Raw genomic sequence first — 15,187 nt, 5'->3', positions numbered from 1 at the left:
AAGAAAATTTTTGCTCTTTCATATACCATAATATGGTCTTAAAAAATGCCAGTGTTAAAAAAATGGTTAAGTCTGAAAGTCATTTTCAGCCCATTTCACAAAGTACTTAGGCATGTCAAACTTGAAGCATATAAGCAACCCTATTTACCTCAGTGATCCTATGAGTGGTTTTAAAGGAAGGCTGAATACACAAGCTAAAAGGTAGTCTCTCAGAAAAAAAAAAAGTAAAAATATTTTAAATCTATCCCTGCAACAAGTGTGATCTGGGTAACCTTAAATACATTGTTCACTTAGGTGCTAGTGCCTATTGTTCTTGCTGGAACTCGAACACATGTTCTTAAATTCATCCATGAGTGCTGTCTTCAGTCAAGAACCTTTCCTGACACAGGGTCATCATGAGATGGAGAGGTGGCATGGATGAATTTGATGATGACGACACCAGTAATGTTCAGTGGAATTGGCTTTACAGATTAAATTCTTAATGAAGAATAGTGAAAAAATCTAATAGAAGTTGAGGAGTTCCTACAGAAATACTGGGCAGAGAATAAATATCCACAGACCGTAACCCATATGCTTGTTCATAATACCCACAGTAGAACTTTTTTCTATTATAGTGAAAAACCCCATATCTATAAAAGCTCTTTTTTTCTCCATCTTGTACAGTCCCATATGAGAAAGATTTGAGAAGAATGAAATAGAAATGTCTTGCTTTCCTGTGGACTGGGAAAAGCCAGCATGATGCCATTTAATTTTTGCATGTGGGGATAAGCAGGACATGTTCACATGAATGTTTTAGTTCAGTTTAGGTGTGGGCTTTCAAAGCCAATCTCCAAATAGTTCTTGCTCACTGTGCTTTGGTTTGGACTGGCTGTCATAGTTTCGGAGCAACGTATCAAATTTCTTTTGAAAGACACTGAAACATAAAGTGCCCCAGGAGAGCACAGATAAAGTGTCCTAGGAAAGCACCTAATGCACCACAGCTGCAAATGGGTGTTCAAACCTTAGGACCAGGCTACAGCCAGTTGAGAATAAGCCTTCCTCGAGCTGTGAATCCTTCTTGGCCCACAGAGTTTGCAGTCAGACTCAGCGTCACTCCCAGGATGCTGCAGAGAGCAGGAGTTGGAGGTACAGAGGTGACAATGTGCGTGGGCTGGGTACAAAGCTGCATTTTGTAGGTCTCCAGTCAATTCTTATTGCAATTTTGATAGGCTTAGTACCTTCTCTGTGGTAGGACTGAACAATTTTTTCAGGATGTAGCTCATTTTCCTACAAACATTGTTTGGAATAGTATCAACCTATTTATAAATCTGTGCTGAATTTGGTGATTATGTCCAAATGTTTACAGAATGTAATCTGTACTGCAGTACCTCAGAACCAATAAGTAATAACACTATATCATAATAAGTACTGCAGAAATAAAAATTCTGTCTCCTGCAATTAAGATGTACAAGGCAATGGAATAATGCAGGGTGATTCAAATCATTCCTAATGAGGAAAGTGGGACAGTACTTGCAATCATAAATGATCAAACATTGTGGAATTCTCTGAGAAATGAGGGAGTCTCAGTGGTTAGAGCATGTGTGCAGATCCCTCAATTCTCTTCTGTTTATTCCCTTATCTTTCTTGTCCAAGTAATTTTGGTAAGTAAATAAGGGGTTATCCTATCGTTTTCCAAGGTGTGAGACCATGAGGCAGTTCTAGATTTGAAGTCACATAGCCATTTCTGTCTACAAAATATTACATAAACAAATCCTGTCCCTTCTGTAGCAAATCAGGTAACACATCCATCCTTCAGTTTCCAATCTAATAGTATTTCCTTTCTACTACTTTTAATCTGCCATCTTTCTTTAATCTAAATACTCCTCGGCAAGAGGACTACTCATTATCTTCCTTTTTTTCCTCTGCTTAGTGCAATGGGCTTGTTACTGGCTGGAGTTTTTAGGTGTTATTGTGCTATGTCTGAAATGAAAGTAAAATTATCTTGGATTTCATGGGAAATATAAAAGTATGTAAATATTTATTCTATAGATCATTTAGGAATCTATATGTAGAGGATTCAGGTGAGCCTTTGCACTATGTTTAAATGCATTAAATAACAGCTTAGGAATTTGCTGCCACTGGAGTAGGTGGTTAATACCCATGCTTTTTCCTGCTTAAATGTATATTCTCCATGTCTGGACTTATCTGTATTGTGAGTATACCAAAGGTGAACAACAGTCTGAGAATGGTATAAACTCAGAGCACTGTAACCTGCACCTTTTCTGCCCACACTGCTGGGAGTGACCCCGTTTAGGACACTCCAGCAGTACCACAGCAGAGGATAAGGTGGGCTGTGCAGGGTGATCACAGAGCGCTGCTCAGCAACACCTCAGGAAGCAAGTTTTGGGGCCACGTGAAGGCAAACTTGGATATGTGCACCCCAGAGCTATGCAGTCTGAGCTGAGACAGCCTGTTAGCATGAACCTGGGAGTTTATATGGGGAGCTGGGCAGGGATGGCTTTGAAACCAGCCTTGAACCCGTGATTAACCGTGCAGAGACTGCCCAGCGCTAAACTCCTCGTCCAAATTTGTTCTCTTCTGCTGTCACTTCTCCAAATCACAGGTACGTAGATGATGGAAAAGAAACAAGTTCTTTCACCAAGCAAGGATTCCAACTGGCAACTGCTCCTTTCTTGGATCTATTTAAAAACAATTAGTGTACATATGGGCACGGACCCAGGAAAGCACTTAAGGGCGCTCGTAGTCCCGGTGGGCAGCGTGAGGCGGTTGTCGGCACGGGCTGTGCCGAGCAGTTCCCGTGCTCCCCCATTTCTCGCCCAGCCCCCGGCTGCTGCCGCGGGCCGGTTCCCTCTGGGCCCGAGCTGCCCGCGCTGCGCCGGGCTGTGGCTCCACCTCGCGGGCACGGCGCCGGGCGGGCGGCCGGGGAGCTGCTGGTAGGGATAATTCAGTGACCCTCCCAGGGCCCTACCCCCAATACAAAAAAACCCCAATCAAATCTTGCAGGAAGTTCTGAAATTTCACTGTTGTTTCCAGTACTTAGCATGCAAAGAAACAGAAAACATTCTTCAATAAAATACTTCGGTTTATGGGTTTTTGATGTAAAACCTGTCATTCCTTCTTTTTTTCCCCCTACTTTTTACCCTCAAGGAAGATGAAATACAATTTTTTTTCTGTTTGCCAGCTGGTGACGTTACAAAGCCTCATCAAGCAGGGATGTTAAAGAGTGCAAAATTACCATGGTTCAATATGTTTTTTCGGCTTTCTAACTTTTCTGAAGCTAAGAATACTTTGAATTTTAAAGAAAGGACAAAGGGTAAAAGGAAGAGTGAAAATACTTTACATTCCAGGCATCCCTCCTCTTATTTCTTTCTTTGAGGAGAAACAAGAGGATGAAATATGAGACAGAATATGGCAGATTATTTTTTCAAAGTGCAGAGCCATTTGTTTGCTATGCAATGATTTTAACATTGAAATAAAGGGAAATTGGAAGTGTTTCCTTTTTTTTTTATTTTAAAATTTCTCAGTGATCAAAAGGTTGTTTATGACAAAACACTAGGGGACATCACAGAAGAAACCAGAAATATAACCTACAGTCTCCAAATATCTCATAAGGTTTCCCTATGACTAATTCACAAATTAGTTTCTATATAGTTTCCACACATATGTCATTAAAAACTTCATCAATTCTTCATGCTAATTTTGGTTTGGAAGACAAGAGGCTGACAGAAATGGGTTCTAGTTTTGCTAGTAAATATATCCCACATTCACTTTCTGCTAGCGTTACTTGAAGTTCAAGCCCACCAGCAAATGTGGGTTTTTTCCTTTTTTTTTTCCTTTGCTTTAGCAAATATCTCAAAAAAAAATTATGACAACAGGCTCATCTTTCTTTGCAACAAAGACATGGTAGTGCCTGGCTGCTGCAGAATATGGTGTGTGACTTCTTAGGTCTGTCACAGATCCATGCTGTCACAGTTGTGCTCCTGGGAACACATCAGAAACCTTCCCGGGATCTGCGTGTGCTGGATGGCACGCCACCAGGTCAGTCACCCCAGACACATGCATGTCTCTTCAGTGAAGAAATGAGTGGAGTCTTATAAAATAGAGGAAAGGTCGTACATATGAACCAAGATAAAGCATAGTGTTCATACCTAGTTAAGTTATCATTCTTTAAAGATACAGAAAAAGACTTCTTTTGGAACCTTTTCCAAAAATCTGTCATCAGAGCTTTCTGTTAAAGCAATGTGAAAGAAAAAGTAACTTTGAGTTCTCTGTTATTTGTAAGGCTCCAGGTGTATTCTTCTGCTAAAAATCAAACGTAATAGTTTATTTCTTTATTTTCCTAATTTAATTTCTTACAGGCTCTTGGACTGAAGAACAGAGATATTTTCTGCTCTGTGGGAAATTTCATATAGTTGAATTGTCCTTTTCCATTCCAAATTAATACAAAACCTCAAGATTGGGTTTTCTCTTTTCTGAAAAGGAAATTCTGTGGCAAAAAAAAAAAGAGATTGGGCAACACTGGAAAATGTCATTTTGATGCTGAGGCAAAAAACATAGCATAACACTGAAACAATGTAAAAGCAAATTATAAACTTGAAACAAAACACTTCAGTGTTATTAAAATGAGAAAACAAAAAATTACTCATTTCAATGCTTTTCTTTCAAAGTGTGTGTCATTGAATCAACATGCTGCTATGGAACATTTTTCAAATTTGACAAGCAATTATCTTCCAGTGCAATCCACTTGCCAAATGTTTTGACCAATTCTAACTTTCACTCTTTGCCACTGAAAGCCCATACTAGTACTGTTACACTTTATGTGATGATTATCACTAAAACATTAAATTTGAGAATGACTGAAGAACCAAATTCAGTGTCCTAAAATGCAGAGAGGACTTTCAAATTATTTTTTCCAAGTACTTAATTGACTTTGGTGGTTTACGTCTATTTAAGCCTAGATGAACAAGGCATGTTCAGAGCTCTCAGAAGTCTGACTAGAGGTTGACCTGCATCCTTGGGTGCCTACAAACAGGTGGAATTCTGGCTTCTGTTGTCAAGTTCAGTAATATCAGCAGAAACAGTAACAGTGACAGTAAGTCCTAGGAGAAGGTGAGTAAATACATATCTATTTCTTCACACCATTTTCTTAACATTACTATCCTTTCACCTTCTGCAGAATTCAATTTCTTTGGTCATAAATTACAATGAAACACAACTGCTACAGATGCAAAAACACATTAAATGCTGGCATAAAACTTTCTGTACTTACAAACATGATTATATGAAGTATTTGAATCTATATTGGAAGTTGAACTGCTGAGAGAAAAGAATGACAGGAGCTACTCCAATTCATACATCTAATAATAAATATATACAATCTGAATACATTTAATTATAATTTACTTTTATTCTTAAGGCTGGAGAGACATGGTCTACCTGTACAATGGTATTAATTTCTCCCAGATAGGAAGGCAGTTTCAAAGTTCAAGGTTCAGAAAGGCAGTGAGAAAAGGAATTATAATATAAAGAATAAAACCACAGTAGCACAGTATATCATCAAGTATATATGGAAGGAGGAAGGCTTGGAGCGTAAAGGGAAGGAAAAATAGATGTAGCTTTGTAGTCAGATTTTGGATGAGTTTGATGAATTCCATAACAGCACTGAGAAGACTGAAGTTATTCAAGGGTTTGAGTTACAGGTGTGTTAAAATCAGGATCAATGTGTATCATAAAGTCTTTCAAATAGGTATAACAGAGCATATAGCAGTTCTTAGTGCCACACTGCTTCTTTCTCTAAGTGAGTCACAAAAATAGTGACATGTCTGTGTAGGCTCCTGGCTCAGATTATATCAGGCTTTCAGAAAATTCAGATCTGGATCTATGCCTTACAGATGATCCGCCTTTGGAAATTTCTGGACCTGACCCAGAATCACTGTAAAAGTAGTGATAAACTGTGTTTAAGCTCCAGTTCTGAATGTGAGCTATAAAAATGAGGGCTGGACCATCCTTCAGCTTGGCAGTGCCCAAGCATGACACATAATATATCAAGTATCAAACTCAGTGACAGACAGGATGTATGCAGGAGAATTAAAATGCCCTTTAATTCACTGTTTAAAAAATAGAAATGAATTTTAACTTGTTTTGTTTTGTTTTGTTTTCATTTGCAATCTAAAAATAAAAGTGTAGGAATGCTAAGTTTGGGGAATATGAGGTTTAAATGTGACACATTCCTTGAAATATGGAAAATACCCCTCTGTTCTGACAGCACTTATTTTTTTATTGGCTGGGTTCTGATTAAACCAACTTCAGCATTTGAGCTTAAATTTAACCAACAGAGTATTAGCATGTTGCAGTGCAAAGACTAGACAGTCATATTTTATCCTTAGTTCTACCTGGAAACCCAAAAGGGCCATTTGTTAAACAAAATTTCTGTTCAGCTGAAACTGTGGGACTTCCTGTGGGTCCTTTTGACCTCATTAAAAGTAGCTGGAGCTGGATGAGATTCAGCAAACAGGTAGATAATTTTTGCATTTACATTTTATGTGCCCTTCTGTACCCTGAGGTGCAAAACTTTTCTCATATTTATCCCAAATCTCCCTAATCTCCTTTTCTGCAAATAAACTCTTAATCCTGTTCTTAACTGCTTGAAGATATACTGGTCATCCTTCTTCTATGGCAACTTTTACACCCTTGGAAAAAGCATTTTTATCTCAGAGAAGCCACATGGTTAAATCATGAATGGAATATTTGGACTTCTGCATCCTGCTAAGACCCATTCAGAACACTGCTGCAAATCTCCTTTTCCCTGTTCATCACTTTGAGTATGTTCTTCTCCCCTATGAACCCTGCCACCGGCTCCTTGCTCCCAAGCACGTCAGACATAAGTTGGTTTCCTCACCTTCATCAGTGCCCTCTATGTCATGTTTGTGGTTGATCTTTGTCTGTGATTACCCAGCCTCCATCATTTCCCTTTGTGTTTTCTACCTTGCTGCTTTGAACCACAGTATTTAATGTCAGGACCCTGCTGTAAATACCTGCACAAGTGCCCCATCACTTTCCTTCAGATTCTTGTTTCTTTTGTTCCTTTACATGAAACTACCAGTTTTTTCTGTAGTCTGTAGCCTCTTCTAGTCAAACTAAGATGTTGCGCTGCTTCATCAGCATCAGCCTTTATTAATTTGCTCTTTTTTGTCTTACACTTACATCACAGATACTTGGGATGTGTATTCTGGTTTTGCTCTGTGTTTAACCAACTCCCTAAAAAATGCTGTTCCATCCATGCCTCTGGCTTTTAGACAGCATGGGAAAAATAAGATCACCTAGCAGCAGAGGCAAAAGGATTCATTTAACAGACTGGTAAATGTAATAAATATGCTTCTGCTCCTGGTGACTTTGAAGACTTGACTTTTTCCCCTAATGTCAGCTGAGCCAGAGTTTCACAATATAGTTTGCTTGCGTTGGGTTTTGTTTCTGCTCTGTGTTGGGATGCATTTGTAAAACACCCTCACTAGAAGGAAAAAGTACCAGGGATTTGAGTTCTGGTGGGGACACTTGTCTGTAAGAAAGCAAGCACATACATACCTAGTCTTCAGAGGTCCACAGGCAATCAATACCAAAGGATTGGATTAGCCTTTTATGACCTGAAGATGGTCGTTAAGTGGAGTTACTCATCTGGATCAACTGGCACACCTATTTACGAACTTTACTGAATTGTGGCCTTAGATAATAAAATAATATCTGACTAGTGCCAGAGGGGAAGCCAAATCCAATTCTTGTAAAATCCCTAGTGTTCGGAAGCCATTACATGTCTCCTTATAAAGATGCATTTTAAATTCTTTGCTCCGACTCTTGGTGTTCGGAGTTGGCTTGTAGCAGCTCTCCTGTGGCATGGAACTGATTACACTGAAAATCAAGTCAGATAAGTCTGCAAACTTCTCACTTTCTGTAGTGCTCCAGCTGGGCAGAAAATCAATGTACTTAGCAACAGCAGTGACACCCATTTGGATTAAGTATGTTCAAATCTGCAAATGAAAAGTGGGCTTGATGCTAAAATTTTCATCTCTGTGTGAACTAAGTTTATGTGAAGGGATGGAAACTTTTTAGCGCTTGATAGAAATGAATGGAGAAAAAATAATTTTAGATTATTTTTTGGAATCTCTTTATTTGGCTGATTTCACAGTTTTATTATGTGTATCTTACTAAATCCTGTCCTCATTTCATACTAATACTTGTTTGGCACTGTCTATGGATAGCTTATATTAAAAAATGAAAAACCCTCACAAGTCACTGGAGCTGGCTTCATTGATTTATGACTTCATGTATTTTCTGTCATGGAGGTAAATGTAGCCTACCATTTTACTAGGCAGGGATCTGCAAAGTAAATACAAAGGTTTAAACAACTAAATTCATACCTGGGGGCATAGGTGAAGTCAATTGTCTATTCAGGTTTCAGCCATATCTCCTTGTGCTTATTTTCTTGCTGTTTAAATAAGTTGTTTATACTGTTAACCATTGGGTTTTTTGTCATGCTAGTACAACCAGATTGTGGAGAATAATTAATTTTTTCCCCATTAAAGTAATGGTTATTGCTGTCTACATAGACAACTTCATTTAATAATGACCTCATCTACCAACAACAATCAGCTTTATGTTTAACTCTATCATTATCCCAAGAAGTAAAGAATGGATTGCCTTTTGATGCAAAGATAAATTTTTATTTCTCTCCAGCATTTCTCGATAAACTCAATCTCTTAAATTGGAATCCTAAGAAACATCTCTAGCATCTTTTTTTTTTCTTTTTCTTTTATGCAGCTGCTGGAGAAGAGAATGTATTCAGTTTGATAAACTAAAGGGCACAGGCCTGTTTTCTTATCTGGAAAAATCTGAAGCAGCACTAATATATTAATCATTGTGCAGAAACTGTCAGGGCAGTCTATGAAATGCTTGTGACCATCAAGGGCAAGTGTCATCTTTACAATTGTGAAGTCTGAACTGAGGCAATTTAAGACTCAAAACTTTGAGTGCTTGAAATTAAGAAACCAAACATGAATGTAGAAATCCATACAAAGACAGGATTTTCAGTGTCATATGGAAGATGGGAAATGAGGTAGAAACAAAAACTACCATGACAGTCTCAAAAATTCATGTTAATTTTGAGGTTAAACTCCCAACATCAAAATCTCTTACTCCTGCAATTCTCAGAGAACACATTTGTGTCTTTCCTGCTGGTAAATCCACAAAGTTGTCTAACTTTAATATTTCTTCACTTTATCATACAACCTTGCCTAGTTTTCGGGCTATTATGAGAAAAAACAGCATAGGTGTCTTAGCACTTATGACACAAAAAATTGTCATTAAGTAAATCTACAAGTCATCTTTCTGGCCAACTGTTGAATTTCCTTTATGTGAATTTTGACAGATGGTCTAGATCAAAATCAAAACCATAAAACTGAGTAACATGATGACTAATAACTTCCTGTGTGAAAACCCTGATTAAATGGGCAGTTTTAATTGATCACTGCACATAGTGTTGTTAATCTGGGGAACTCCACAACTGAATTAACATTTTCCGCCCTACAGCAACAAGAAAGAATTAAAGCTATTATAATCTGGTTTTCATTCTTTCACTATAGCCATCGTGGCCCAGCACTGAATACAACAATAAAGCTGAAGAAAAAGTAATTAGAACAATCTATTTGGGAAATTAGTCCTTTTCTCTGTTCATGATTTGCAAATCAGCAGATTGCAATTCTTGCACATGTCTTTGTGTGTTTGACATTCCTAGGTTTTAGGAACTTATTTGAACTGTGGCTCATTCAGGATCTCTTTGTGGGAAACCTTTCAGCTATGAGTGCTGTTCAAACCGAGCTATTCAAGCTTTGTGATTAAGTTGTGTCATATCCATGGCTGGGTTACTTCATGTCTAAAATAACATCTCCTTGCACCCCTGAGATAATTTTTTTGTGGTGGTGAATTGTATTTTAGGAACTATAAAAGATTCTGTAGGTACCTACATTTCACAGTTCCCAATCTTTCATATAAAACAGAAATTAGATTCTCCCAACATCGGTAAAAAGTAAGTAAAAAAAAGAAACCCAGAAAAGTCAAGTTGAAATGTCATTACTAACACAGCACAGTGATAGAAACCAGGTCTTTATTAACCTGTATCCAGCCATGCCCACTGTACTGACATCTCAGGAAAGAGATCTACATTATTGTGGGAAAATCAATGAAGTTTACTGCTTAATATGCAGTACCTGTCAATACCACAAATAAAACCTGTGTCAGGCTGTGTTGGACAGGTAGCAGAAGAAAAATAGTGGAGAAAAGTCAGTGGAATGTTGAAGGCGCACACTGAGATTTTAGGGTTCCTAGATTCAATTTCCATCTCAGCCACAAACTGCCCCTGTGACGTTGTCCAAATCAAAAGAAAGACTTATGAACAAAAAAAGTGGGACTTAGATGGGGTTTTGTGTTGTGTAAATCCAAGACTTTGATCCTTAAAGCCATTTCTTGGTCTTATGGGTATGCGGAATATATTAGCATTTTTACGAGGGAAGGTCCCTTAGAGCTTAGAGCTGTGGTTGGGCTAATGCACCTTATGTGTCTCATATGTCTTCTTGTCTCATATGCCCTAGCACCGGCAGGGTGCCCATTGTCTTAGTACTGCTTGGCATCTCATAAAACAAAGAGTAATTAACAGAAGTTATTAAAAAAAACCCAGAAAAACACACCACATATTTCTGGGAAAAAAAAGTCTTCACCACTGTTTTGCAAAAATGACAAAATGTTGTGGCAGTTTTTGCTAAAATCAGTACAATTTAATGAAAAAGATCAGCTCAAAATGGCATTTCCTGAAATTGTTCATGGCTGAAAGAAAACCTAATGAAATCTTTCAAACCAGCTAGTCTTCTATCTGAAGTACAATAAAATAATCATGATTACCATGTGGACTTCAGAAAACTTTTAGTATATTAACTCTGTCATTGCTCCTGTGAGCTGAAGCAATATGATTAACCCTGTTCCAGAACAGAAGCATTGAATTTCGGATTATAATATTTCTGAAAGTGTTTAGATGCCTATGAAGGTAGAGTAGCATCAAGTTTTTCAAATATAGAGAGTAGTCAGGAACTGAGGCACCATCTATTTGTTTCTTTAGAGATCTGAATACCTTAAAAATTGTAGTTGTCATCATTCTGGAAAGAGCAAGGATTGCAATTCCAGCCTCTTTCCTTCCAACCCCACTCACTATTCTACCAGACCAGGCTGCCTCAGTCCAACATAAGCTGTTTACACCAGACCTTCAGTCACACTGCTTTATACAGCAGAAGTAATAAATTCACTTACTTGTGCAAGTCTTGTTGTATTTAGGGTTCTCTTGAGGAAACCCTTCCAACCGGCACTGGAACCTGTGCTGCCAAAATTCCTGAAACCATGGATTTCGGTGATTGGTTTCTGGCCGAAGTTGTAGGTAGTAATCATCAAACCATTTCACGTCAGGAGACTGGAGCTTGATTGTTATTCCACCAACAGCTTCACGTTGATACCCGTCCGTCACGTCGTACCTGTCTGCCCAGCCATCACTGCAAGGACAAGTGAAAGAGAGACAACATTAACCGTGCAAAGGAATAAGAACTTTCTTAAAAATAAAATTCGGAGCCTAAGAACACACACCCACACCTGTAATTCTGAGTGGAGTTTAGTAAACCCCCTGTAATACCTCTAGTAGAAGAATTCAGTGTTCTCCTTTTCCTTATGTTTGCTTGACATTGGCACCTTCTACTTAGGTGATATATTCTTTATCTTCCACTTCAGGTAATTGAAACAACATTAAAAATCACAGATCCTGAAATCTGCTGTGTGTAAGCACATCTCTGCATCATGCTAAGCCTCACTGAGCTCTGGGGAGAAATCTTGGATTCTGTGTTTTACTGACACTGGGTTGATACTACTCTTACCTGAAAGGAGGTGACCTTAAGGACAGGACCTCTCACAGTGCGAAGGGCAGGACTATGTTGCAGACCATGCACGTACTGCACAATGGAGCCTGGCGCCAAGAGCCAGAAGCAAATTTTGAATGGGCTGACACTGCTCAAGCAGAAATACCAGCTCAGAGCTCAGATGCTGAGACAGTACAGCATTGCATCTGAAGTGATAAATCCTCTCTGCAGACATGACTAATGAAGCTGGCCAGAGCATCATGCAGATCCATGTGTTGCTCCTGTTTCTTGGTTGCTTGTGGCTGGAGTATTATGGTATTGTGTGACTCTGTACTGCACACAGAATTTTAATACCCTTCTCTTAACCTTTCTGCTTGCAATACTCTGACCACAAGTAGCCAGAAGTGACTGAAAACCCAAATCAAACAAGATGTCACAAACTTCTCCGGGTAATTCTCTCCCTGGTTTCGCAATGGATTTTCTTGGAAGTACTGACATTTACAAAGTTTAACTCAAGTCACTAAGAATGTACATATCTCATTAGAGCATTGCAGATTTCTACTGTTTTATCATGAACATGATATTTCAGTTTTTCAAAAGCCCCAGGTCTTACAGTCAGAGAATCGTAGAAGAATCTCAGACTGGGGTTTTTTCCCCCCTAAAAAGGCACTGATGTTAATGACTATAGAGAGCACCTTTAAATCCTAAATGTCGAATAACTGATGGATAAAAAATAAGTTTAATTTGTCTTATTTTAAAACTTGATGAGTTGTTTAAAGCTATCCCTATTTTAAGTTAGTCATAGCGTAACTGATTTAGGTGACCTTTATCTGTATGGTTCTGTTGTTCTATTTTGATCATTCACTGCCTGGCTTAAACTTTGCTCCTGTATTGCAAAGCACGCAGGAAACCTGCTGCAGTCACTGGTCCCCAGCACATTCCCTGCTCTCTACATGGGGACTCAGCTGTCCTCACACAGTGCAGAAGTCAAGACCTCAGACAGTGACTCCTTCTGCACAAGACACTGGTTTCATCGAAGCCTGGACTCTTGACTACATCTTATTAGCACAGCTGCAATGTCAATAAATAGCAGCTTCACCAGGGGCAAAAATAATATCCACTGTCTGGAATGAAAATGAAGGGACTATTAAACATGCTTCAGATTTCAAATGCACTAATTTACTCAGCACAAAAGAGTAAAATACACATTCATGAAAGGAGAAAGATGAGCACTGCTGTTCAGCTTGAATACAGCACTTGGAAAATTTACCTTCAAGCTTAGATCCAATTAGGGATGAACAAAGGTGTTAATGTTCCCAGCCACACTCAGGAGGCTCAGTACAGGCAAACACTCCCCACCTTCCACCAGGACTATTTACTGGACAAAGAGTTAGAACCATTTATGGGTTGTTTTGTAATAAAAGCTGCAGAAAAGATTTTAAATTTATGAGCTATTTAACCTTTTCTTTGAAACATTCATCTTAATCTTTGGCAAGTTTTTAAACAATTTTATCCATCCTCATAAAATCTGACAGGTTTTATGAGTTCAGGAAGTGACAGGTTTTCTGTAGTGCTTTTTTTTTTTTTTCCACTGAATAGAATTTAAGAGAATTAGAGCTGTGCTGTCAGTATCCCAGCTTTAGGAGTTGTCTCATAAACAACTTAGAAAAAAACTGTTTTCTTGTAATTAATTTCTTTATCATTTTTCAGAGGAACAGTTTTGTAGATCTAATCCAGCAGAGTGCTATAAAATTTATAGTATTACTTTATGAATAGTTATCCCTTCTAAGAAGATTTGCTACAGAGATACCATTTTATAACTTTAAGTTATTAAAAAAGATAAAAATAACAACTTCATATTACATAACTCTTCTTCTCAACTTTTCCACAGAAGGACTTCTTAATTCAACAGAACTGTTTTTCATTCAAATAAGTATTTCAGCTTGGCTTCTTGGGCAAAAGGCTTTTAAGAACATTATATAAAAGATGTACTCAAACTGTGTCTTGTAGAGACAACAGTGTAGAGATAACGAAGCCTCAGACAGACAAGGTGGTAAAGAAAATGCTAAATTAATATCATAGAATCTTAGAGTGGGTTAGGTTGGAAGGGACTGCAAAGATCATCCAGTTCCAACCCCCTGCCATGGGCAGGGACACCTTCCACTAGACCAGGTTGCTCAAAGCCCCATCCAACCTGGCCTTGGACACTGCCAGGGATGGGGCAGCCACAGCTTCTCTGGGCAACCTGTTCCAGTGCCTCACCACCCTCACAGTGAAGAACTTCTTCCTTCCATCTAATCTGAATCTACCCTCTTTCAGTTTAAAGCCATTACCCCTTGTCCTATCACTACATGCCCTTGTAAAAAGTCCAGCTTTCTTGTAGACTCCCTTTAGGTACTGGAAGGCTGCTACAAGGTCTCTCTGGATCCTTCTCTTCTCCAGGCTGAACAACCCCAACTCTCTCAGCCTGTCCTCATAGGAGAGGTGCTTCAGCCCTCTGATCATCTTCGTGACCCTCCTCTGGACTTGCTCATACAGGTCCGTATCCTTCTTATGTCAGGCCCCCCCAGACCCCCCAAGGCCAGCAAAAGTGGAGTAGGAAAACAGGCTTCCATGAATATAAAAAAACCACTGGTAGTGTGTGACATTTAAATTCTGCACCTACAAACTCTGTAGAGTAACAACACTTATGGAATGTAGATGTATTTGGGATATTAGACCTGTGACATCCTCTGAACCCTGTAAAGGGTGTGAAGATGAGGGAGAAGGGGACAGAGAGGGAGATACCTGCTTACTTTCATAGTCCTGCCTCTCCCTCTTTAGACTTTCTTTCTTCTCCTAATGGCTTAATTTCATTGTAGTAGCTGGTGATATCATTGTACTCCATTGGCAGTTGCATTATGAAAGGTTCAAAATCATATTATCCATTGCTAAAATCTACTGGTTCAACTGAAGAAAGATGCTCTGGCACCAGAAATTGGCTATGACAAGGAGCTCCAAATGAAGTCCAGTATAATCTCCACTCTCACCCACAGAAAGTATGGTGCATAGGTGCAAGGTGCATAGGTTACCACTAACACAGTGCAGGACTGCATGCTGCTGAGAGAAACAGTTCTTTATGTTAGCAGTGGGGTGTAGAGGATATTTAGGTGAACAAGTGGTTAAGAAAAGCTTCCTCACAGGTAGTAAAATAAGTTCAGGTGAACTGTATTCCAATAATGACTATGAAAGAGTCCAAACAGATTAAA

The 15,187-nt window shown here is 38.8% G+C and overlaps 1 protein-coding gene across 3 annotated transcripts in view; it reads right to left on the bottom strand.

The window, feature by feature from the left end:
• Window positions 1–15,187, bottom strand: part of GRM5 (glutamate metabotropic receptor 5) — a 260,365-nt gene that overhangs the window by 47,591 nt on the left and 197,587 nt on the right. For all 3 annotated transcript variants that reach the window (XM_075050122.1, XM_075050123.1, XM_075050124.1), the window contains exon 3: window positions 11,347–11,582. In XM_075050122.1, coding sequence (XP_074906223.1) covers window positions 11,347–11,582 — 236 coding nt within the window. The remainder of the gene's footprint in view (window positions 1–11,346; window positions 11,583–15,187) is intronic.

The sequence above is a fragment of the Buteo buteo genome, chromosome 18, assembly GCF_964188355.1.
Source record: "Buteo buteo chromosome 18, bButBut1.hap1.1, whole genome shotgun sequence".
NCBI classification, from domain to species: domain Eukaryota; kingdom Metazoa; phylum Chordata; class Aves; order Accipitriformes; family Accipitridae; genus Buteo; species Buteo buteo.
This window is presented reverse-complemented; position numbering and strand designations above follow the sequence as displayed.